We start from the raw sequence: 26,708 nt of genomic DNA on the forward strand, positions 1-26,708 counted from the left end.
AATACCTGGAACACACACACACACACACACTTTTGCAGTGCAGAATAAATGGTCTGTGTCCTGCAGCCTTGCATAGCCAATTGTATGATCACATGAGCAGTGCAGGGGCTGATGTTCAGCGCTCAGGGTGACTTTGTCATGGAGACCTGGGGGCTGGGGAAACACAATCAGTTCCAGAGTTTATATTTAACTAAGCAGGAGACAAAGAAGAAGACGAAGAAAAAATTACAAGATACTAAAACATTATTATCTCTCCTCATACAGATAAAGCTGGATGTGTCCCAGAAAGTGAAAGAATGTCAAAGATAAAGAGAAGGAGGTCACTGCCATCCTTTTGTTTTGTTCACATGAGGTAACAGGTTTTTTATTATTGGTCAATATTGAAACCAGTTTTTCTAAACTCCTAACATTACTCACATAGATTTAGGCTAAACAAGAAATCTCTTCATACAGGATTTAAAATAAGACCATTTAACCATCCAGTGGGAACAATGTAAATGATTTATCTTCAATATCCTCAATGTATCTTTTCACATTTACATGTGCACATATTCATGAAATAGTGTTATTGTGAAATGATAAATGATATTGATATCTGCCTGCACTTTGTCCTGACTTTCCCACTTTCATCACAATGTTGCAACTACCGTGTCAATAATGGCAAATTCCTGCTCAACTACTGCACCCTATACTGTAAAACACACAATAATCAATACTATAGTATATCTATATTTCTCACACCATGTAAGAATGCCATAAATGCCATAAACATGCCATTCTCTACTGTAAAATGCAGTTCACTTATATCTATGTATCTGTGTCTATATATATATATATATATATGCATATATATATTATTTTTGCATAATATTAAACCACACGGTGTAGTGGTTAGCACTCTCGCCTTGCAGCGAGAAGACCTGGGTTTGAGCCCCGGTTGGAACAAGGGCCTTTCTGCATGGAGTTTGCATGTTCTCCCCGTGTGTGTGTGGGTTTTTTCCGGGTTCTCCGGCTTCCTCCCACAGTCCAAAAACATGCAATGTGGGGATTAGGTAAATTGGACACTCTAAATTGACAATGAGAGTGAATGGTTGTTTGTCTCTATCTGTGTGTGGCCCTGCGATGGACTGGCAAACTGTCCAGGGTGTACCCCGCCTATCGCCTGATGGAGCTGAGATTGGCACAGCACCCCCGCGACCCTCTGGCAGAGGATAAAGCGGTAGATGATGACTGACTGACTGACCAATTTTTCAGCTAAGATTTTCAAAACAAATTAAAAAAACAACTATAAACACTTGACACTAGCATGTTATTACATGACATGCATTGAAGTCCTGTTGCTCTGAGAGAAAACTCCATGGGTGAGGCTTTAAAAATGTTTGGAATGAAGATGTGTGATATCTCAGGTATGGACTGACTGACTGTGATCTATGATCAGCTGACTGTGATCTCCTAAATGCAGGTGCGTCAAACCAAACTGGTGTGACTGGTGTTGTGGAATGAGGACATTTAAAACCAGACTAGTCTCAATGGGAAGTGCCAGCAGGCTATTGTGTGAGTTTAGCAGTTGCAATCAAAAGCTGACTTGCTTTCATTGCCTCATTCCTGTTGTAAGTTCATAAGTTTCCACTTTTTTACAGCTAGAGGAAGTGTGTGTGTGTGTGTGTGTGTGTGTGTGTGTGTGTGTGTGTGTGTGGTGGGGGAGAAAGAGAGAAAGAGAGAAAGAGAGAGAGAGAGTGAAGGAGGCTGTACTCTTGGCCTAATGAAATGTTGGGAGGAGTTAACAAAAAACTTCCTCAGTCCCCATGCACATGCTTTGTGACAGCCTCTGTGGCGCTCAAAGGTGCATACACACACACACACACACACGCACACACCGTCACTTACACACTCATATTTTCTTTTTCTCGTTTCCTTGTCTCCTCTCCTGTTCTCTTTGGGCTGACAGTGGAGAATGGCGACATTTTCAGCAGCTGTCATGAGATTCAGTTCACCAGTTAAATGGTGAAGCCACACACACACACACACACACACAGTATGGATAACACACACATTCTGCTGAGGGAATGAAGTGAGAAGGGAGAGCTGGATCACAGAGGTAAGAGTTGTCTTTTTTTATCTTACTGTGTCATGGACCTTCTTCTGTGGTTTAACACATGTGTACTTTGTACTCACATAACCATAAAGTTATAGTAAGTCATAGTATAACTATCTGAAGTGTTGTCACTGTCATTCTCTCGCATCATCTTACACAATGCAGTCTCCTCGTCTCTCTATTCTCTTTCTGGTGAATGAAAGAATGCCACAGTGTGGAAATAAAACGGATCTGCAGAGCCTGATGAATTTGTGGTTATGTTTCCATAAAGTTTGCTTGGGTTTTGTTCAAATTGCTGCCATGCAACAGTGTGGGAATCTCCCTGCAGGGAGCTCTGTCCTAGACACACAGGCATGTGAGTGAGCTTACAGGAGGTTAGTCTAAACTTAGAGCCCCAAACCCCGAGTCTCACGTTACTCTCCACTAAGTCCTGTATCCAAAATCTTCAAACCTAGATTGCACAAACACACACAGTCACAAACACGTACAAACAGTCCCTGCTTGATAATGCATGTGAACACAGCCACACATAATGCTGGCACCATATGTTTCTTATTAGAGTTGAGTGTTATTGTCATATACGGTCGAGAGTCCCAACTCCAGTGCAGGCTTTTCCTGTGGTTTGTGGAGACTCAAAGGTCATTAATGGTATGTGGTCACTGGAACTCGTCGACCCGTCAACACATGCAGTGTCTGTGGCTTCACGTATCTCTAACCACATGTGTTGTTTGTACGCTTTTAGTGAAGCGGTGATGCAGCGCGGGGAATGTTTTAATTGCCTCAGTGGTCGAGCCACAGGTGTTCACGCCATCACCGTGCACCAGAAACGCTCTGTTTTCTCCATAACTGCTGTGGTTGTCACCGGACACAAGTGCTGCCCTTTATGCAGCGTCTGGCACTAACAAAGGGACGAGCATGTGACCACACGCATCAGCCTTGAGCAGTCTGTGTTTATTAGATTAAACACAATCTGTTTTTCTCTACATATGAGAAACAAGCAAGGAGTCCAGAAGAGTGTGAGAAAATGCTCTGTCATGCCTTTGGCCTCACAAAACACACACACACACACACACACACACACACACATTCAGTCACGGCCATTCAACCGCCAAATAAACAAGATGAAGAGAGAGACTGAAGTCAGACAAGGATTTCAGCCACTGTGTCTCCAGTGGTTACAGACAGAAGTCACTGTAAATTCATCATGCATAAAGCATCTGTCACTGGGATAAAAAAAAAAAACTAAGTTGTTTCCAACAACTCGACAAATTGTTTGTTTTGTCTTGAATGTGTAGAGACAGAACACATTCAGGGGTTCAATGTGGGACGTGTAAGTGATGGAGCCTTTAAATGATGGCACTGCTGCATGTTATAGCAAGATGCTGCACACTTGGACATTTCCTGTTCTGTATTATAATATTATATATTATATATTATAATAATATTAAAAAATCACACAATGTGCTTTACAATAAATAATAAAAGAGACATAAGGTCTGATACAATGGATAGACACAGAAACACACAGATTCAAAGCCATAAAAACCCTCGTCTTACTACAAGCCTGTTTGAATAGAATAATCTTAAACTGCTTTTTAAAATGTAATCAACACAAAGACAGAGATAGCGCGCTCCATAGTTTTTGGGAGCCACTGCCTGAAAGGCTTGATCTCCTCTGGTCCTAAAGCTTGTGTGGGGAACAACTAACAGCCTCTGACCTGAAGACCTCAGGGATCAGGTCTTCAGTGATTTTAAAACGGACCCTAAAATGAATGGGTAGTGAAGAGATGTTAAAAAAAAAATTGTCCTACTTACATTTGTTCAGGTTTTTTTATCTTTCACAAGGAAAAAAGTATTTTTTCAACTCGGTAAACAAGAGTTTAAACAGTTTTTGAGTCTGACATCATCCTCAGAGAAGAAGAAATATTGTTTTATCTTCTTTAATGTCCTGGTTCATCATAGATTTATAGATCTGTGACACAGATTTTTGTGCACAAGGGAGACACAGTTTCTCATACTAGAATGGTCACACCGTATGAGTGTTTAGACGCTTAGTTTCTATTGTTTCAGGTTGTTTTATCCATCCACAATCGACAGATACAAAGTGTACAAGCGTTATTTCATAGTCTGCTGGTTCACTATGTGTGATGATGAGGGGGAAACAAAAAATACATTGTAACATTTTGCGTGGTGCTTTGTTCTGATTTACTATTTTTTTAAGTCATTATATCAGAGTTTGGTGAAGAGCAGTGACATTCCAGATTATTCTTTCATCAGAGGGCAAACTGACCCGATCAGCAACTACAGAAGGTGCACACAGTGGTGCATTAATCTGCCACAGAGCAACATGTTTGCTTTAGAAGTTGGCAGTGACCAACAAGTGAGCTAAATGAGTGAATTAGACATGCACAGTTATCAGAATCAAACCCTAAAACTAAAGCATTAAAAAAAACATCTAATTGACTTCAAGGAGTCACATTCACTTATGACTCACCCTTATTATTACACACTGTTCCCAAGATGGCATTAAGTTATGACACAAACAACATGATCTGTTACTGGCTGAGTGAACACATTGTGCTGGAACGTCCCAGTCTTCTGGCCGCCGAACCGCGGGTCTCTGTCAACACTGTGTGTGCTGAACACAACATCATAATATCAGCTTCAGAATGATTCCCTGCACAAGCCATGTCTTTATTCAATGATAAAGAGTCACATAAGAGCAGAGTCAGTACACACTCCCTATCAGCATACTGACTGTTTTCATTTTTGTGCGAAAATAAGGCGATAATAACAGTTTCATGGTTAAGAATCTGGTTTGGTTTTTGGACTTCCTCTTTCATTCTAAACCAATACATGAGGTCATAACAAAGACAGTAACGTGTCGTTATAACACATCATGTCACGGTATTAAAACACACCAGGACGCTGCTCGCTGGGATGTTTGTTACAAGCTGTTGATTTCTAATTTTCAGTATTGTGTGATACAAAAGAAATGAATGAGAAGACTCTAAACAACAACCAATAAAACAAAGAATGTAACTATACCGTCCTTCTTTCAACCACGTTCCCATTATGAATTTCTCAAGAGTCCCTTTTAGTATGTGCGAGTCTCTCTGGTGGCAAGATGGACAGTTTTCATACCTAACAGAATATCATGTGACTTTACATCCAGCCATTTTTGCAATCGTCTCTGTGTGCTGTGTACAGGGCGTCTCTAAGAACCTCAAATCTATGGGACTTGTCAATCACCAAACCTTCCTCCTCTGAGATTTATATATCTCAGAGGAGATATACATATATATATACAGTATATATATATATATATATATATACATATATACATATATACATAAATACATACATATGTATATATATTCAATTATGTGGGTTAAATAATACTTTCATATATATATATATATATATACATATACACACAGCTGTTAACTGTGACTTCATAGTTATGCCATATTAGTAGTATTAGTGATATTTTTCTGTATAAATACTATATTTTCGGATTAAGCAGTAATTTCCCTTATAAATACAGTTTACTGTAATGTGACAGTATTGTCTTGAATAAATACTGCTTTTAGCTGTCCAACAATAGCCAAAATCGGCAGTGTCTTACTTCTCAAAATAACACAAAATACCATATTATATTGAGAAAACTAGTTAAAGCTTGCAAAATGATAATGACATAATTTATTGTGACATTAACAACTAAAGGCTGTAAAATCTAAGGCATTTATACTGTATGGTCTGCTTTGAGAGGCCACAAAGTGATCTTGTTGCGATGTGTTAGGTCCATCTGTTTCCCTCCTGATGGCAGAGAGCGTCAGAATGTTATGTTAAACTGTGTGATGTGGACAAACCGATCCTCGATCTCGCTCACCCCCTCCCATGTGACCTTGCAGCCTGTTCTTGTGTGGCATTGCCTTACAGTGGATCAGCAATACATTGTCCCAGCAAAAGACTCCCTCATTGTCTTTGTGACACACATTCTGTGCATATTTTCACTGACCCACAACACACACACAACACATAGGGAAACTCTCAAGCGAGGCCTGCCCCCCCCACACACACACTCATGCCAGTCGCTGAGAGTGCTTTGTGCATTCACTCGCTAACTGGGCAGCTACTGAGGAGAGAGATGCTGGTGGGAGGAGGGAGGTCCAGACTGTGAGAGACATAAGGATCACAAACACAAGCAAACCCAGGCAGATAGAAAAAGACTTAGAGAAGAGGCTTCCACTGGGACAGAAGGAGCTCAGTCAGTAAACACTTAACTGGGGGAAAGACAGAGCAAGCAGCACAGGAAAGGGAATACAGTAATAGGAAGGGAAGCAGGGCTTGTCCAACAGAGAGGAAGAGAGAGAGAATTGTTGTTAAAGAGGCTGGGGGGGAGAGATGGGATGGCATTGATCTCTGGGAGCTGCCGGCTCTTGGGCCAGATGGCGTCTTGTTGCTGCAGACCGCTGCTCAACTCTTCCTGCTGTGGACCGCTCATCAAAGCCTGCCTCTCCTCCTTCACAGGTCGGTCCCAGCCTGCTCTGTGCACTACTTCAGTCCCGTCATGAGACGGAGCCCTGCACTCAGATAGACAGGAGCATAGGTCTAAGTGTATACAACATGGGTAACACATTTAGCCAAGAAGGTAAAAAGGGCATGGAGTATTTCTTTACTGTAGCAGCATGATTGTACTTGTGTCGACTCATGCAGTCCTGTTGGTGCTAACAGTGCTCTGTATAGTGGGATGGAAAAGAATAGGCTGTTGTCCTCCTTGGCCTAATATCATGTTGCTTTGTGTTGCTGAGTTGTGTGCCCACTGTCTTGTTGTGAATGCTGTGCATCAAGTTAACACTGTTCTGTTGTGGTGTGTTGTGCACTGACAATGCATGTTGGAAATGGAGGAAAGTTCCACTTTAATTCAAATGAAACTGTTATTGCACAATTATAATTGTGTCTGAAACATGTGACAGGGCAGGACAGCTGTGTGAGGCTGGAGGTTTTTCTGATGTCAGCGCAGCTGCCTGTGTTCAACATCATTGTTATCTTCCCCCATACCCCAATAACTCCCCACTCTAACCAATGGCCTGATCTCCCCCAGTCACATTAACCCTCGTCTCCACTGGGATGTTTGTTAAAAAATACTTAAACATTTTGAGAAATATGACATAGGAGAAAAAGGTTAGTGCTACTAGACAATGTGGGGTAGAGCTACACACAATATTTTCACTTTTAATCAGATAGTAAGGCTTACGCCCGGACCAGACTACACAATTTCAGGCTGATTTTAAAGCGATTTGGTCATGACTGACACATTATTTTTACCAATTATGAACGTTGGGAACGAGGTGTAACATACTGACAGAAACATGGCAAAGAGGGAGATGGAAGTGACTACACAATCCTTTTTCCCTTTCTTTTCTTTTTTGTGTCTGAGCACAAGACCACGAGCATCAATCATAACACTTTGGTACCCATGATTGACAACTCCTCGCCCCTCTTCTCCGATGACCTATGAACTCCTACAGTGTCGTAAATGATGATCGGTCGAGGTCAAACCATTGCCAGTCCCTTGAACAAGACACAACAATAATCTGTGCCACTGTGATTGATAATCTGACATGAAAGACACAAATATTGTGTAGTCTGACCCCGGCAAAACATAAAGACTGTAAACAGCTCGACTACAATCCCAAGGAGAACCGATAAATCTCATTAGTTAAGTGTTGATCTCTTTATAGTATAGTGAGTGATGTAACCATTGCTAAGCTAAATCAGCTAGATGTTGCACAGCAGCTGTGGCTCATATATAATAATGCAAATTCATATTTCCCAGAATATTGAAGTATTCCTTTAGGATATACTGTAGTATCTGAACTATGTGAACTATGTTCATGTTCTGGTCGAGCTCGGCACTCATTTGCTTGCCTTCTTACAGACATCTCTCCTGCTGAGCTGGATGCTCTGTGGAGGGAATCACCGTACACTCTTGGGGGAACAAATGATCACTTCTCAGGGAACGACATCATGACTCAAGGTAGAGTTTGTTTCACAGATCATTTGTATGTGTCACAAAAAATCCCTGTCAGTTCATGTCATATTTTAACAGACCCCTCCTAACTAACTGTGGACCAAACCAATATCATGAGGGTCTTTTAGGAAGGAAGTGTTTGGGACATCCTCCCTGGACAATGGAGCATTTTAACTATTTAGATTATATTGATCTGCTTAAAGTGTGTGCAGTGTGTGACTTTTAATTATCTAATCTAGTCTGTTAGATTCAAACCACTGTGAAATGAGTTCGTACAATGTTGATTAAGCCCGTCAGTGCCACACAACTCTCTCTGTGTTTCTCACTAAAGCAGTTTGATACAGGAAGGGATTTATTTTATGCCAAGAGAGACGGAGGCAACAGCAACATTGCCCGAGTAAAGTGAGATGGAGTATGACTGAAAACACAAAGTCGCGTCCAGGGAATTCTACTGCCCAAAAGGTCTGATAGTGTTGTTTGGCAAAGCCTCAAGATGAAGGATCAATTTTATTCATAAAGACCAAACAGAGGAAGAATAATCACACCAACAATACATTTGTTCTTGAGATCATATGAGAACATTTGGGATATATCATGTGTGGTATCAGCATTTATTAAACAACAGCTCTTATTCATGTGTTCAACCATGTGACTAAAGGCTGATATGTTTTCTTCCATCAATAGTGTCATATGGTAACATTTCCAGTTAAATCTCCACACTGTGCTGTCTGGGGAATTGGACTGTACTTACAGTATGCTTTCAATCGCCCCTAAGATGACCATTTTGATAAAAATGTTTCCACATGATACACCACATGATACACCTGACAATTTGCTGTTTGGGAAACACTGGATTAACATCATATACACTTTGCAAACTTGTTGGCCTTGACTAAGAAAATATGACTTATGAACATATTTACATGTGTAAGGAAACACTTGTGCACAAGAAATTACACTAAAGAAATCATGAATCTTAGGTTAATGCTAGTGAATTAGTTTATTTGGTCTGAAGGGCTACGGATAATCTATATGCTAATAAGAAACTAAATAATGATGAATAGGTCTTTCCTAATCTAAAGTGTTTCCATTTGGACCTTGAATCTGGCACTGAACTGAACTGACTGCAGCTTCAACATGATTCATGCGTTGTTTTTGTCTCTCTCTCAGGTACTGGTGAGGATGAGGATGGTCCGGTGGTGGAGTCAGATGAAGGAGGGGTGGAGTCAGACAGTTACTGGAAGAAGAAGGAAGCATTCTTTAGAGGAAGCACTGTGTCTCTGGGAGATAAATTCTCCTCAGGTATGTGAACGTTGCTTTCAATGAGTCCACTGCTTATATTACACACTACTTTACCCTCACAAGTATTCCCTGTGCATGCTATGTTGTTGCATAATGATGGAACGCATTTGCTTGTCTACTGATCTTTTACACCGTCAGCACTTAAGCTTCATCCATCTCGTCCCCATACGTTCTTCCTCACAAATGGACTTAATTGGCTTCACTGAGAGTCCAGTTAGAAGCTTAATAGCTATGTCATTCCTCCAGGGACTAACCCAGAGCTCATCGAGCAGCTCGCGGAAATATGAGCACCCATAGAAATCCTGTAATGAACTCTTCTGAAGTTTATGTCTCTCTTGTTTGTAGGAAGGACAATACTTCATTTATGTTGGGTATTTTCCCCTCATCCTCCCTAATTTGTCCAAATGGGTTAGTTTGACTAACTGAGTAAAGGATTATGATGCAATACCATACCATGTGATACAACCATCTCCATGGGGAAATTAATTTTAAGCTCAGTGGTGCTACATACATCACCATTAATACAAAAAAATGCTACACATATCACAGTTAGTTGAATAAATAGAATAAGAAGAAGATCTATCTATCTATCTTCCTTCCTACATTAAAAGTGATATACAGTATCCCTCTATCTTGTCTTTGAATTTGAGAGAAGTGCGATTAATCACAGAATTCTTTTTAGAAATTGTGCTGCTGTTCACTGGACGGAGACGCTCCAGCGAGGATCCTGACCGGACCCTACAGGAGGCTCTGCGCACACGACTACGAGTGGTAGAGAGCAACAGCCAGGACGTCATCCAGCTCTTTAAAGTGAGTGAGAGTCAGAGCTGACGGCGCAGAGATTACACAGAGATTATTGTACTAATGTCTGTGTAATGTACGCATTACTCTCTGAAACCACAATAAAGAATAAAGTGCACTATGATATGAGTCAGCAAAACGCCTGTGTAGTGTATGTAATTTGAAATGTGATTGATTTTTACTCTATGTGATGGATGAACAATGAGATGTGTGTTTTTGCAGGACTTGTCTGCACGTCTGGTGTCTGTCCATGCCGAGAAGGACAGTTTTGTGCTCACGTTCAAGACTGTGGAGGAAATTTGGAAATTTTCAACTTACCTGGCATTAGGTAAGAAGCCACACCCATATTAATTCATTTAATGGCCAGAAAGACAGATTTCATCAGTCCAAGAAAAAAAATAAAGGTGGACCCAAATGCACGAGACCAGAGACTGGAGAAGGGTTTTAAAGAACTTTACTGACTCCTTTACTGACGCTAAGCTAAACTTGACCTGAGACTGAGAAACAAACACAAACCTTAGCTAGACTATAACAACAGACACTGACAACACACATACAACGCTCTGGCAACAGGAAATGGGAGAAGGGAGTATGTATAGGGAGAGAGGGTAAGAAGCACCAGGTGAAAACAATCAGGAAATCAGACTAGACACAGAACAAGGCAGACAAGGTGCTCACAGGAAGTAGAGAAAACCCCAAAATAAAACAGGAAGTGACACTGAACTAAAACTAACTAACACAAAATAAAACAGGAAGTGACACTGAACTAAAACTACTAACACAACTGACGGTGCATGAGAAAAGGTTCTTCCAGTTTTGGTTGTTACACATCTGAATAAGGACAAACTTTTGAGCTCAAGGAAGCAGTTGTTTAGTGTGTGAAAACTCCCTAATTATAGTTTTCAACTTGATTGTGTCCCATGTCAAGTGTAATGCTGTAAAGGAAAAACAAACCAACTTGTTATGGGTTTTAAGGAAAGATATCCTCATTAAAAACTATTATTGTCATTCAATGGGGAGTTTTGTCTGCTCTGTCTCAGGCTATGTGGCTCGCTGCTTGGAGAACTTCTTGTGTGACCAGTCCTTCTGGCTGGACTCAGAGCTGCTCAGTGACCTGGAGATTAACGTAAGCGTGGATGAAGAACATCTGGCCACCCTCTACCTGGGACTGTTACTCCAGGAAGGTCAGTTACCCATGTTGTAACGTCAATTAATGGAAGATTGGTGAGAATTTTAGGGACACAGTGAAAATGATAATCTGTAAAATTACTAATCTTCATACGATTTGTGAATGTTAACCCTTTACACCTAAAGTTGACCCTTAACACTTAAGCCTCAAAATGTCCATCTGGACTATTTTTGCTTATTTTAACCATAAAAGGGCCAGAAAACTGTAATGTTATTTACAATTTATTGCATGTTAAATTTAAAATGAAGAAAAACTAAGATTGTATTTAATTAAAAAAAACTACTGTGAATGTTACATTTTAAATATGAACAGTATAAAACATACAGTATTTAAAATAACATTTGTTTGAGTTTTTGTGTCAATGTCCAAAAACAGGCCAAACAATGTACAAGCGTTTTTCCAACTCTTTCCTCTCGAGTGACAAAGATGCTGATTGCTGGCTTCCTGCAACAGCGCAAATAAAATTACCGTAATATCCACATGTTGGATTTGACTTGCAACTTTCAGCTTTCAGAAACGGCTGGAATTTTTCCGATAGAACAAACCATCACGTCACTGCGGTAATGCAAAGTTTGCTTCTGCAAACGTTTCTTTGCAATCCACTCGGTGTTAAATGGTTAAATAAATCCTGTATCAGACTAATGTTTATGTCTTGTTACCTTCTCTTGAAAATGCATTCAATTGACCACAGTGGGACAATGAATAAGCTGTACGAAGCTACGACATGACATTTGATCCCATTACATACGGAATCACTTTTTCACTTACCTCATTAAACACACAGACAGTATATAGACTGTTGCTGGTGCACATGACTTTGAACATTATTGCAATAAACGACTTGCAGCCTTTAAGCTCCATGTGGTTTACTGTGTAAAGCCAGTATCTACACTACTTCTACTATAATTACAACTAAGCAATGGGATCCCATTTCATTTTTATGACCACAACTCTTCTTTAAACAGTGTAATTGAATGAAATTATAGCAGGTTGTTGCTTTATTTTTAGCAATTTTATCTTTTTTATTGTACAACATTACAAGCTCAAGCTCAATTATTATAGTACCTGCCTGTAGTATTGATTCCCTCCTGCCTGCATGCTCTATACAGACATGACTTATATCTCCTGAGCATTTCCCCGAGACAAAAAGCTTCATAGAATTATATAACAGGACTGCAGTGCTGGCAACTAGTGATGGGAATTACATCAGGAGGGCTATAAAACATTCATCATTTCAAAAGGATTCAATGAGTACGCAGTGGCTGTAATAGTTTTGCTGATCTTTAACGTAAGTGTGGTGACTTTAATAAATGAAAAATGTCTTTCTGGAATCACTGTCGGTGTCTGGTTTTATAAATGCTCGCTTGCATTTTGTCCATTAAAGCCATGAATCTCTTTGCATTGCAGGATCCTTCTTCGCTAAGGCACTGTTTACGAGAAGTGAGCGGGATGATGACGACGAGGAACAGCTGTCGTTCAAAAAGAATGACCTGCTGATGGTAAAGGACACGGGCCAGGACAACATGCGGGAGGGCACCATGCTCTCCACAGGAAACCATGGCCTGGTGCCAGTCAGTGCCATGCAGCCGCTGCCGTACCCCTTCTATCAGTGAGTCACTCTTCATCAAATGTGCCACTCCAGATATATATTTATTAATATTGAAATTAATATTCATTCAAATTGTTTTTGGCTCAATAAAAAGAGCTGTATTACATGTGTTGGGCATTTTCACACACTCAGAATTAAACAGTGCTTCCTGTTTGGTCAGGTGGTTCCTGAAGAAGTACCCAGGCTGGGCTGGATGCTCGCCAGCAGAAAAGGAATCGTTTGAACATCCATTTGGTAACACAAAGCACACGCATGCTAGGCAGCATGTTAATACACGTAATGATAATGTAGCTAATGCACATGTTGAACCCAGGCACTAATATGATATTTAACTGTGAAGGTTTGTGGTGCAGAGCAGTGTAAACAAAAATCTGAATAATTTGAAAGATGCTATAACAGGTTTTGCACATAGTGACAAACCTACACATGCACAACTATTTTGGCCTTTTCAAGCTCTGTTATTTTTAGGCTGCAGCTTCAATGCGATGGCTTAGGTTACATGCATACTAAATTCATTCATTTAAAAAGACATACAATCTGCTCCTTATGCACCTGTTGTTAACATTAGACTAGTGTTTTGGCATTTTAAAAACAGCTTTTGTTTTAGTTTGAAAACTCTATGGCTGCATGACAGTATTTGGGCAAAAATGAAAATCTTTGTAAACGATTACACAGTTATACACACAGTCACTTCCTAATGTGTTCCTATCGGCCATGACTTATTTATCAGCTGTGAACAAAAAGCACCATTAAAACTTAATTCATATTTTCCTTGTCTTCAGTCTAATGAAAGAAATCTGTGCTCTGATTTTTCACCATTGTTGTTTATCTAGTACTTTGAAAAGTAAGTAAACAACTGCAGAGGAGATAATAAGCTTTCTGTTTACACCAGCATGCACATGATAAGTGTTTTTAGGTGTGTTATCATGGAGACAGATTTCTTCTGATACAGAGCTGAAACGCTTGTCTAGACACAAATCGCTTTTATCTGAAAAATGCTGCTTTTATATGAAAATGGAGTAGTGTGAATGTGGACGTGGCCTTATTTACTGCTTACATCAATGTCTATGTTTTCTCTTGTAAGATCAAACGTCTAATATGTTTTGCTTGTCCTCATTAAATATCTCAGTCACAGGTTCCTGTGTAGCAGTGGTTGACTACTGTCCACTGGGGCCAGATGAGCTCCAACTGTGCCAAGGTGACATTGTGGAGATCCAAGGTCTGCTAGTCCAAGCTCTTGGCGTGTTCATAGGAACACACACATCCACCGGTCACACTGGATTTATACACAAGGCCCACGTCAAACCTCTGGACACAATGCCACTGTAAGAAGCGCCATGTTTTAAAGTTATACAATACATGACATGGTTTGAATGTACCAGTCTGGTGATGTTGTGCGTCATTCTAGCTTTAAAGCACTTTATCTTGATCTAATCCACATTAGTTACCTCTTGTTTATGGTCCGTCTCCGGTTTTTAATGAATTCCTATTGAGTGTATCTGCAGTCTGGACATGGTGGATCGGGTGAGGAGGAGGACGGGGAGACGGCTCAGATGATAATAATGCTGCCTTTGTTGCTCCTGCACAGAGATGGACAGTTGGTCTTTCTTACTGAGGAGGAGCGAGCCAGCCTGGCTCAAGTTAACCCATGTAACCCTGAGCCAAGTGACAGTGGCCTGCTGGAAAGACTCTTCTCATCGGACATCAGTTCTGTATACAGGCTAGGTAAAAAAGAAAAGAAAAAAAGTAGCTCACGTTTATTTCTTAAATTGTGCTACTGTTTCATTAGTTCTGGGAGTAAGAGAAGCCACACAGTGTTTCCATCTCTACTTCAAACTAGTGCTTTTAACTGATTTACCTTGTGTGTTTTCAGACAGGCTGGATGATTCAGATTTCATGTACATCAGGAGTCAGCCCAAACATGGTAATGCTTCACTATTCTCAGTTTATGAGATTATTTTTTTTTAATAACAGGCTCAATGTCTTTGCTCTGCATTGATACACTTAACTGCTGTATTCCATTGTCTCCTCAAAGATCATAAGGTTTCTTCAAGCGCGCGTCAGAGTGTCATATCAGAGCGAAGTGGAGGAACATCCCCGTACCACTCCTCCCCACGCCACTCTGTCTCTGTCTCTTCTCCACGGCTGTCCATTTATCACTCCCAAAACCCTCTGCCACGCGATGGGGAGCGTCTGTCCTTCACGGTGGACGACACTTTCAGAGCGCTGGACGAGTTCCAGGAAGACCCACCTCTCTTCTTGGAGGAGAACAGCTGGGAGGGGGAGGAATCCCATCTCAGTGACCCCACACTGACCCTGCTCAACCATGAACACTTCCAGGTCAGCAGATCCTCAACATGTCCAACCATTAATTCATTTATCAAGCCCAAACCAGAGCAGCAGATTTCTTCTGTATCTTTTATGTCTCTGAAAGAACTTCAAGTTAATTTTACATGAGATCTGAATTTGAAGGTGGATTAAGATGACAAATGAAGATCAGGAATTGGGAAATTGGGAAATTAACAGTATTTATTACATTATTTAAAAATTCACGTCTATGCACAGTTACTCCCCCCCAGTGCCATCTTACAACTCACTTACAATTGTATTGGCGTACAATTTCTACAATTAAATAATGTGACTATATTTTTTTTGTTTTATGACTAAAACTGGTCATCATTTAAAGAAAAAATTATTTCATTAAAGAAATCAACCACCATTACTTTGGTGAACATGTTCTGTTCTTTCAAAGAATTTGAGTTTGTTTGTTCTTTTTCCAGGAGGACTTCCTGCCTCTGTGTGACCTGCAGTACTCCTTCCTGTGGTTGACCTTCAGTGGGAAGACTGAGGACGAGCTCTCAGGTCACCTCGAGAGTGTCAGGGAGTGTGCCAAGAGGACGGGCATGCACTGGGCACATCGACGGGCATGTTTTCTCCTGGGAAGACTCTGTGCCCGGAAGCTAAAGCTCTCTCAGGTCAGAACTTCATTTACGGTATTCACACAGGTTTTGAGTGTATCGTTGAAAGGCTATAAAATATGGATGTAGTGACTTCAAAGTGAAGCCCATAGAGAAGAATGGAAGTAGCAGTTAGTTACCAGGTGTGATTCCCCTGTTTGTAAAAAGCAGCATGTTTCAATGGAAGTCTATGGGATAAGGAGGCTACTTTTCACTTGATTTATAATGTCAGTACATTTTCACAAGGAGTTAATGGTCTCAAGTTAGTTTCAGGTCTTCAATAGAACATGAGTCAGTTTTGTGAATTATGTTCCAGTTAAGAGGAAAATAGATGATAAAGCACAGCACATACGAACAGCTAATATTGTCCAATAGGTGTTTGGTTGCAGGTCACTGCAATCAGACTGTGTCCATTTTTTCTACACATTTTATGTAAGTTATCAGCTCACATGTTTCCTCTTTACCTCAGGCACGGGTATACTATGAGGAGGCTCTGAGCGTTTGTGTGGACAGCTTCTCCGACACCCCGCTCCTCATCGCTCTCTACACCAACCTCACTGCCCTCTACTTGAAGCAGCGCATGACTGACAAACTGCCCCAGACTCTGGAGAAGGCCAGTGCTCTGCTCCTCTGTCTCCCCAGCCACACCTTCACCTCCACAGACGAGGTCGAACTGCTGAAGCTGCTCCTGAGGAGATCAGTGGTGATGGGAGACAAAAGATTAGAGGCTCGTGTCTGCTACCTCATCTCCAGCCTCTTCCTGCTTCTCAAGAAGACTGACGATGCCCTTCCTTTTGTTGAGAGACTCCAGTTTCTCACTGTAACTCTCTCCGCTGCTGAGGGACGACCCATAGCTCCGTTGGACCTCAACTGGCTCTTGAGCTGGCTCTATCATCGTAAATACATGCCTTACTTAGCACTGGCTTCTCTGAGTCTGAACTCAAGGCAAGACCACTCACTCCATGATGCCTTTCAGGGGATTGAGTTGTTTATCAGGAACTCTGTTCGCCTGAATCCACGCTGGAAGGAAGGAACTTCCCTACTCCCTGCCCAGATTGTGGTTTACCTTCAGCGAGCGTTGGCTACAGCTGAGCAGGGGGGCGACATGAAGACCCAAAGGGACTTGTGTTTGGGCTTGGCCTCAGTCTACCAGCAGTATAATGCATTTGACAAAGCAGTGCTCTGTGTTCAACAAGCTGTAGAGATGGGTGGCCACATCAATGAGGAGGAGGGCTTTGAGGCCTCTGTGCTGCTCGGGTGGTTGCTGGTGTTGACAGGACAAGCGGAGAGGGCCCAGAGTGTCCTAGAACCACTGCTCACATCACTTCAGGTAGTTACTCACCTTCACCTGGTACACAATGATGCAAGTCTGTGAGCTAGTTCATTCAGGCAGTCAACTCGAGCTGCCTTTTAATATCCATAAAAGCCACGTCGTTACATCACTGTCAGATACTAAACAAAAATCTAATTTTAAACTTTGACAATCTGATCAAGCACTCAAATGTTTGCTTACTTTTTAAAATTATAATTCATAATGCTGTAGGTCCCCCTTTGAAAAGGTATGTTACGCTCTGCTCTGAGAAGTCAACAAGAATAACAAGATCTGTATCTAGGGGTGAGTGTAGTGTACCGCAACACAAAACTGGATTTGGAAAGTCACCTTTTTCCTGTATAGCTATGACTCAATGGAATACTCTGCGGTAACACTTTAGATTAGGGAACACATATTCTTTTAACTAGGTGCTCACTAACATGCATAAATAGCACACTAGCCCTTTATTAGTAATTATTCTGCATAATCTTATTCTACCTCTATTACGACATGAATTAAGATTCCTGATTAAGGTGTTAATCTGGCTTAATAATTACTAATAAAGGTCTGGTATGCTACTGATATGCATGTTAGTTAGCACCTAGTTAATGGTGAATATGTGTTCCCTAATCTAAAGTGTTACCTACCCTGCTGACATTATTTCATGTAGAAGTCCCCACACCTTCTCACATCTTGCTAAGCGTTGGCTACTGTCAGGACAAGAGTGTACACATTTATGAATTGTGTGTCTGTGTGTGTGTGTGTGTGTGGTGGGGGGCAGTTAAGTCAGATCCTGAACGCCAAGCTAAACTAACTAAATAATTTATATTGTGATGTAATAAACATTCAAACATGAGTTGTCTGCGAACTGTACAAAAATAACTGATCAACATCCCACTTTTTGGCACCCTCTTGTTGTCCAGCACTAAACAGGTGGAGTTAGACACACTGTAGTCAGTTGATTAGTCAACAGAGAATTGTTGGGTCTCTTCTGGGTGAAAACAGTAAACACAAAGTGATAAAAGTGTCCACGCAGCAGTCGTTTCCCCAAAAATGATTTATCCTTGAACAGGTAATAAAAACAAAGACCACCTCAGGGTTTAGTGTTCTAAACTGCACTGGTACTGCACTGCTTTGTGGAAATGCAGCTTTGTGTGTGTGCATCTCTGTCCAGGGTTCAGACAGTCCCACACAGCGAGGAGTGATCCACAACCTCTTGGCTTTGTGTCTGAGGCAACAGGGTCGTGTCCCAGAGGCAGGCTGGCATCTCCACTCAGCCTTGGTGATCTCCAGGGAGAGTGGGAATCAGAGGAACCAGGCGCTTGCACTGGCCAACCTGGGCTGCCTGGCACTGGATGTGGGGGCGTCACGGGTGGCACAGCGCTTCCTAGTCAGGTCAGATATCTGTATTTAAAGACGTATACAGTTGGAAAACACAGACTAAAGTTGTAAAGAGGGGATGCAATAACTCACTCACTGACTATGGTGTTAATTATACCACCAGATCGCTGCACCTTTTTCTTGAGCTTTGGGACAGTCCCACAGATGAGGAGCATGTTCAGACCTACCTGTGGCTGGGGCGGAGCTACAAAGACAGGGGGAGGAGACAGGAAACCAGAGCGTGTTATGAAATGGGACTGTTAATTGCACTACATGCCAGAAACTTGCACAGTAAGTACATCATCACCACAGAAGGTAAACTTGGTTCAAACTTGGTAAAGTGAAGCAGAAACTTGATGATTTCTTGCTGTACTATTGTTTTTAAGGATAGTTTGAGCAATTGTTATTCTATTCTACTCTATTCCTTTCTGTGGACTGTGACAGAGATAAGCAGGTATGTGAACGTTTCAGTTGATGAGAACATGTCAGTGCCCTCCAGTGGACAAACAATGTAACAGAAATCCATAATCATATGCTTTTCTTATGGTGTTATTTATTATGAATTATAATAATAATAATAATAATAATAATAATAATAATAACAGTAGTTGCAAGTGTAATAATAATAATATAGTTTTTGTCAAATAAAATGACATATTATGGGTTATAAAACACATTTGTTTTATTTTAAAACACATTTTAAAATACATTTGAAAACATAAAATACAATCAATATGCAAAAAAATATATATCTACTCAATCTATACGGCATTACTCAGGACTTAAACACAGGAATCTATCAAATATAAAACAATATGAACATTCAAATAATATAATGATGACTGACTGACTGACTGACCTCACAGGGGTATGGTCTTTGTTCCTCACATTGTTACATTAGACGGGAAAAGAGGGGTCAAAGTTCTTTGGGTCTGGGTTTTATAACTTGTGTGGTGAGGTTAGCAGTGATGACTGCAGGTTTTTGCACAGTTGTTTGTTTATCTGTTTTACATGTACAGTGTAAGTTGACACTGACATACTGTATGTGTGATTAAGATGAAATGCTGAGGAACAAGTGGTGACACTTTTGCTGTGTGTCTCAGGTCAGATGGTGGTGGCCAAGGTGCTGAGTCGACTGTACGCTGACATGCTACTGTACGGTCAGAGTATCGTTTATTTTGAGCACTGTGTGTCGGTATCCAGAGATCTCAAGGACAAGAGATTAGAGGGAGAGTACCTGGAAATCCTCAGCAGCCTCTACCTCACACTCAACACTGAGAGGTGAGTGATAACCTTCCCCTGACTCTCTTCTCCTTCAGTGTGTTGTTTTTATTATTTATTTTTGAAAAAATGTCCTGTGTGTTGTAGGTCTTCTCGTAAATCTCTGGACTACACCAAGCAGAGTCTGAGGATTTCCATTGATTTGGGGAAGAGGGAGGAAGAGTCGGAGACGTGGTTACAAGTGGGACGCATATATTACCTCATCCAGGAGGACGAGCTGGCTGACATGTACCTGCAGGTGAGGAGGAGGGGTTACAGGCACCCCGTAACCCTGGTTACACGACTGAAAGTAAAGGTTTGCTTGTATAAAATACAATTTGCATAAAATACAAGCAAACCTTGTTCCTTAAGTAGGTTTTAAATGTACTTCTTAAAGCAGAAAAAGCAGTCTGGTTGCATTTTTTGGCGCTCCTCCTATAGTTTTGGAGTACATAAATAAATATTGTTTTTACGACACCACCATGAACATCCATCCATTGTCTACTGCTCTATCCTCACTGTCGCTCCCCCCCTTCCCTCCCCTCTCCTGGCCATGTACATTTTATTTCAGCTGAGCTGGCGAACACAAGCAGTGGAGCCATGTCCATGCCACTCATCATCCCTTTTTCATGATTCTGTTGTGTGTTTCTAGTTCCATGTTTACTCGTGTGTGGCCCCTCGCTCAGTCAGACAGTCTTTTCCTCTTCCTCGCTTCCTCCGACTACGGTTTTCTCTGCTTCTTTTTCGCCGGCTCTGCCATGTACTGGCTCGTGAGACCCCAGACTTTGTGAGACCTCCTGATTCTGAGGACTCTGGGTCGGTGGCCTTGATCTTGCAAGGCTGGTTTTCTGCTAACAGACAGTAGGGGGCAGTGGAGACAGCCCACAGTCTCCCCACAACAAGCTGTTTAAGCATCATAATGACGCTGAGACTGTTAAATTAGGGTAAACATCTTGCATAGGTCTGCTTTAAACATACACTGTGAACAGGGATTTACTTTATATGCACGTTTATATGATTGACAGGCAGCAGTGAAGACAGCATTGAGGATGAATGATTCTCACTTTGCCATGAGCATCTATGAAGAGGCAGGGGACGTCTACTTCAGAGGCCACAGGAATCAGATGTCTTCTTTGCCTTTCTTCAGGGTGAGGTTTTTTTTTTTCAAATGTCCTGTACATATATTGACACAGCTGGTTTAATTGAACAAACATGTTTTCTATTACTCAGGATGGCAGTCTGCCATTTGCACGCTGCATCAAGGACGTCCACTCAGAGTTTCGTTTGTTGAGTAAATTGACAGAGCTGTTGATGAACCACGGTGAGCTGGAGGAGGCTCTGCAGTACGCACCACTGGCTGTTGAGATCGCCGCCAAAACAGGTACAGATCTGGGGCGAGTGGAATCACAACCTTATTTTCATCATCATCATCATTCTTTATTTATAACAGGGAAAGGGACAGCTCTTCTTCTCTCTTAAAGGCATCCTGCAAAACAAAGTGTAACATAAAGGCAATACATAATACAAAATGTGCTGAATAAACGATAAAATATAAAATATAAAAAAACATCATGCACACAGAAAACAGTCACACATACGTTCACTCATACATCCACACACAACTTTGCATGTTTCTGACATTTTTTGAGGTGCATAATATTTAAAAGCAATTTTTCCAGTGTCAGTGTTCATGTGTTGGTTTTCACGGGTCAGATAATCTTGTGACCGGGTTAAGTGTGAAGTAGATCTATTATTAAGTAAACACGCTGGTCATTTGCCAATAAGTACTTGTATAGGACTCACAAACGAATGCAGAAGTAACGGAGGGTTTGACTTCCTGTTGATATCTGGAATACCTCTGGTATCTGTTTCCTCCACATAACTGTGAACAGTGTGAGTCTGCTTTCTTCACAATGTCGTGCAAACACAACGTAACTGTCACTGACTCATTGAAGTGGCAGGTCAGTTCCACATCAGTGCAATAAGTTATTTTGGGCTGTCGCTTGGTGTGGAGGGTTGAATGACTGAATGAAATGTAATCATTCATTAATAAAAGTCAGCAATATAATGATAATTAATAATTAACGATATAATATCGTTAATTAAGAATATTATATCTACTGTTGATTGTGACACCAACTCAGACACTAACAACATTGAATAAACATTAGCTTTGGTTTTACCTGCAGCTGCTGACGTCACCTTGAAGGTTTTATTGGTGTTTCACAGCGTAGATATCAGAATCAGCATCAGAATCAGAATCAGAATCAGCTTTATTGGCCAAGTATGTGAACACATACAAGGAATTTGACTCTGGTTTTATCTAGCACACACTGTACATTAAACGTAAACATCAACATAACTTAACATACATTCAACTTGAAAGAACAAAGGACAACAGAACAATAATTTAAAAAGAGTGTAGTAAAAAGTGAATAAATAAAGTGTCCAGAGGTCCGGTCTATTTTTAAATATATATATTTATGTATATAAAAGATAAGGTGCAAAATAGTGAATAAATAAACTAATCAAGTATTCATTAATGTGACGGCCTGGGGAAAAAACTGTTCTCGTGTCAGTTTTGGTATTCAGTGTTCTGTAGCGCCTGCCAGAGGGAAGAAGATCAAACAGGTAATATAGTACTTGATGATCTTCTGAACAAAGTGAAACAAACAGACATAGAGACGCTTGGCTTTTAGCCACAGGGTGTTTCCTTATTCCCTGAAGAACAAAAAAAGTTTGTACGCCACTCTGCATCCACATTCCTGTCTTATTTGCGACTGATGATCCAAACATTCCTGTTTCATTAAAAGCATTTCTCTTAAACCCATGACTGTTATAGCAACCCCTGACTGCACACATGATACCTGTTTCATAGAAGCGATATTATCTGTCAATGTTGTTGTCAGGCCTGCAGCATAAAGCAACCAATGACAGGAAATGTCAAACCAGAAGTGACTCACATTCTGCTGAAAATAAGGACTAAAAGTTAAAACAAATGTTTTGTTTTGTGGATTGAAAGTCATTCTAATGCATCATGGACTGGTAATTGAGAGAAGGAACACTTGCACCTGTGTCCTTTTATCGTGGAGTATCGATAAAAGGATAAACAATCGTAAAATCTCCTTTTATTGTGGAGTGTTTTCTACGGCTGTGTCACAACCAGGAAAAATAACACAGTGTTGCTTAAACTGTGAATGAAGATGTGTTATGACCTGCAATAACAATGAAGCTCCTCTGTGAACAGACAGTGTTATTGTTGTCCCTCAGCTGTGCAGGTGAATGAGAGGACAGCTCACCACAGACTGGCGACAGTTTACTACAGACTGCAGCAGTACGAGATGGCAGAAAACTACTACCTCAAGTGCCTGTCCCTCTGCCCCCCACTCCTGCAGCACCCGAAAGAGTCTCACTACTACACCAAGGTCTACTGCAGACTAGGAAATATCACCCTACACAAACTGAAGGTTGGTTTTTTTAAAGGTAGACATTTTTGAAGTGTGGTTTCATGAGCTACTGACACAATACTTTTATGGACTTAGAATTAGGTGACACAAATTTACCAAAGAAGTTCATTTGGGAAAGGCTTAATTATATATTCTTTACATAACATAGACCGAGCAGGTGTAGATTTTATTAGGTGAGCATTTTGTAAAGTGGCTGATATGTGTCTCTTCTGTCCCTGCTGGTTCACGAGTGATGGCAGAGCACATGGTGTCGTCAGCACTCACACAGCCACACTTTAAAAATCTGAACTATCACTTTTCTTAGTATTTGCCTTTATCTGATGTCCCTTTAAAAGAAAATAATCTTCAAATCTGATGATAAGTAGTCAATTGCAGTGAGACCTGATCTGAGCTGTGCACTGTTCACTCTGTCCAGGATGCGTTTGATGCAGTGGGCTACTTCCACTTGGCCCTGGCAGCAGCCCTGGAGGACCAATCTCACCCTGAGGCTCTGTATGTGGTGTACATGAAGCTGGCAGAAATCCACGGCAACCACATGCCCGATGCTCACCTGTGCCAGGTTTACAGGGATAGAGCCCAGAGTCTGAGGAGAGTTCTGGCTGGAGAGGACGACCCAGACACAGAGCTGAACCTGCAGAGGGAACAGCACTCAGATGTTGAAATGGCACATACAGAGAGTTTGTATAAGAGCACTGATTCCATACCTAAAGATGAAAATTACAAAGGTGAGTCAAGCCCAAGAACGTGTGTGAGGCATGTTCCCGCAAAGGATGGCTGTGGAGACAGTGATCCTGGAAATGCTCATGGGAAAGAAGACCACCATCACCATCTTCCTGACACAGATGGTGCTTGCGGGGATAGATGCGAGACGGACACCATCACCAGTCAATCGTACAGTGACAGTATTTTCACTGAGTCCTTTGATACGGCAAAGGAGCAGATGTCGGACACCAGCAGCTCCACTGACACTTCGCAAACTTACCAGAACCCAACAGAGGGGGCTGAGCCAGACTTTGGCACTGACCACAACATGTCCACCCAAGTACCTGTCCATCCCACCAACGATATCACAGGAGACACAGATGTTAGAGACACTGATTCTCATAAAGAAAAGGACGCTCGTGCAGATCCTATAGAAGAAGAAGTCGGTCTGGAGGACAGTCGGCCTGAGCTTGACCACAGAGAGGCTGTTAGAATAAATCCAGACAAGACTGTTAGTGTAGACAACGCTTGTGACTGCACAGAGACACATGAATCTGAGACGAGAGACACAGGGTGAGCACGAGGACTTGGACCATGTATACATGCAGTTGCACTTTCTGTTCTTCACTGACATTTCCCTTGTCTGGTCACATGTTTCCTGACCGGCAAACTGATTGCAACGTTCCAGTCACATGGCACTTATTGTAAGAAAAAAAAAATGATGTCAATACTGTAAAAAAAATGAGAGAAATATACTCGATTAAAAAGTATGTGCCTTTTGTGTAAGATATTCTGTGGTTATAACACTTGTATTATACGATTTATAAATTCTTGTATCTCTGGAAGATATGGCACAAACATAAAGATGGTTATTTTGTTTATGTATATTGTTTATTTTGTGCTTTTTTAAACATTTAAATAATAGTTGGCTTTGCCAAAACGCATAAAGAGCCCAGAAACAAAGAAAGCAGATTTCAATAATATTGTTAACTCAATAAATAGTATATAAGCTAATTTATTTGTATTTTGGCAGATTTTACTCTAAGGAAAATGGTATATTAGCATGGGAACTTATGGTATACACATTTGATGTGTGAGCTAACTTCACCTTTTGCAATTATGAGCTTTAATAGCCGTGGAAAATTATTGAGGAATGAGAAATATCAGACACACAAATATGCTGTTGGAATCAATACATTGGTTAGGTGTTTTTCTTCCCCTCAAACTACAGTTGAGTTTACAATGCTGCCCATCATTTTGACATCAACTTAGAGCTGTCTCTATTTTAATAATAACAATAATAATGATAAAGTTGTTTTTGTTTTTGTTTTGTTTAAATAGTAATATTTAATGTACACACACTTCTTTTTGCAGAGGCTTAATAATAAACTGATTGTAGACTTTTTGTTAAGGTAAAAGTCATAGTGGTTTGAGCTCAAGGAGTCATAAAAATAGTGTGCGTTCTTAGGCATTTTATGTTTAATCTGTCTTTAAAGCACCTCCAGAGGTAGCCATTATATTGATTTTGTCCTTTGCTGTAAATGACATCATGTGGTGCTGTTCATCATTTTAGCCAGAGGGGGGCAGTGAAAGAACAGAATCCAGCTGCAACAGCAGCAGGTGTGAGTAAATGAGACTCAGTGTGTGTGCGACAGGCAGTGAGATTGTGTTTCTGTGAGATTGTGTTTCTGTGCGTGTGTGTGAGAGAGAGAGAGAGAGAGAGAGAGAGAGAGAGATACTGTTGTTGTACCACATTTGCACCACTGGGTGAGTCAAAGGGTCAAAGGGACACCACATTTAGGCAGGAACTACAGCAGTGTTTCTCAAACGTTTTCAGACCAAGGACCACTTTAAAAAAACACTCACAGACCACCTAACTCAAACGGTCGCGTTTAGCTGTGTCGTAAACCGGTCCACTGCACTGCTCAAGTCAGACAATGCCATGAATCAAATATTTTTGGATTTTACAAACTAGTTGGCTACTTGTTGATTTGATATTGAAAACAACACATATATTAAAACGCTGACCTTTTAAATTACATGATATGTTACCACTTGGGGTCGCTCACGGACCACCAATGGTCCGCGGACCGCACTTTGAGAAAAGCAGATCTACAGTAAGGTAAGCCTGGGAAGTTGCATTCTGGGGAAGGCATACCATTTTTGACAGTGTAAATGCATAGTGACTGTAATTATTATTATTTAATTTATTATAATTCTTCTGTTATTTCTTTACTTTTCTAAGCACTCCGGTCAAAATTCCTCAGCTCAACAGTATTTGTGTTTTTTCTCCAAGTACCACCAGAGGAAGCTCACGTACCACTGGTGGTACAGTTGGACACCATGGATCTAAGGCACCAAACTTAACAGACTATGTTGGTGCTTCACGTCCTGTTCCTATAACCTGCTGCATGCAGGTTATAGGTCATTCATGCAATAAAAGCAAATTAAACCAGGTTAATGGGTGTGGATTGTTTCCATCGCCATGTTCAAAAGTGAATCTGCATGCAGATAGAAATGTCCACCATGTTTCTAGGACAGGATTTTTACTTGAGTTCACATCAGCACCAACAATGATGATGCTGTGTGCAGAAAGC

The 26,708-nt window shown here is 40.9% G+C and overlaps 1 protein-coding gene across 4 annotated transcripts; it reads left to right on the forward strand.

Annotated features, from left to right (window-relative positions):
* Nucleotides 1–1,823: 1,823 nt before the first annotated feature.
* Nucleotides 1,824–24,996, forward strand: sh3tc2 (SH3 domain and tetratricopeptide repeats 2). 4 transcript variants are annotated; one of them, XM_058650166.1, is made up of 23 exons: nucleotides 1,824–2,098; nucleotides 6,629–6,749; nucleotides 8,040–8,138; nucleotides 9,303–9,434; nucleotides 10,117–10,244; nucleotides 10,458–10,563; nucleotides 11,276–11,419; nucleotides 12,832–13,033; nucleotides 13,194–13,267; nucleotides 14,163–14,358; nucleotides 14,622–14,758; nucleotides 14,907–14,957; nucleotides 15,069–15,373; nucleotides 15,814–16,003; nucleotides 16,455–17,320; nucleotides 18,477–18,697; nucleotides 18,807–18,973; nucleotides 19,786–19,963; nucleotides 20,051–20,201; nucleotides 20,968–21,090; nucleotides 21,173–21,323; nucleotides 23,213–23,409; nucleotides 23,825–24,996. In XM_058650166.1, exons 2-23 carry the CDS (start codon nucleotides 6,725–6,727, stop codon nucleotides 24,686–24,688), a joined length of 4,707 nt encoding a protein of 1,568 aa, XP_058506149.1. In that variant the 5' UTR covers nucleotides 1,824–2,098; nucleotides 6,629–6,724; the 3' UTR covers nucleotides 24,689–24,996. The 4 variants fall into 4 exon arrangements, with proteins under 4 accessions (XP_058506149.1, XP_058506152.1, XP_058506148.1 ...); XM_058650169.1 differs by lacking the exon at nucleotides 6,629–6,749; XM_058650165.1 differs by lacking the exons at nucleotides 1,824–2,098; nucleotides 6,629–6,749 and adding an exon at nucleotides 5,879–6,628.
* Nucleotides 24,997–26,708: the final 1,712 nt, after the last annotated feature.

This window comes from Solea solea, chromosome 14 (assembly GCF_958295425.1).
Source record: "Solea solea chromosome 14, fSolSol10.1, whole genome shotgun sequence".
NCBI lineage: Eukaryota > Metazoa > Chordata > Actinopteri > Pleuronectiformes > Soleidae > Solea > Solea solea.

Bases quoted from the DNA above. Each gene is read 5' to 3' on its own strand.
- sh3tc2 (XM_058650165.1), top strand. From the start codon at position 6,508: ATGGCATTGATCTCTGGGAGCTGCCGGCTCTTGGGCCAGATGGCGTCT. The intron at 16,004-16,454 runs CTCAGGTCAGAA...TTTCCTCTTTAC, and splicing joins TGCCCGGAAGCTAAAGCTCT to CTCAGGCACGGGTATACTAT. The intron at 17,321-18,476 runs GTAGTTACTCAC...ATCTCTGTCCAG, and splicing joins CACTGCTCACATCACTTCAG to GGTTCAGACAGTCCCACACA.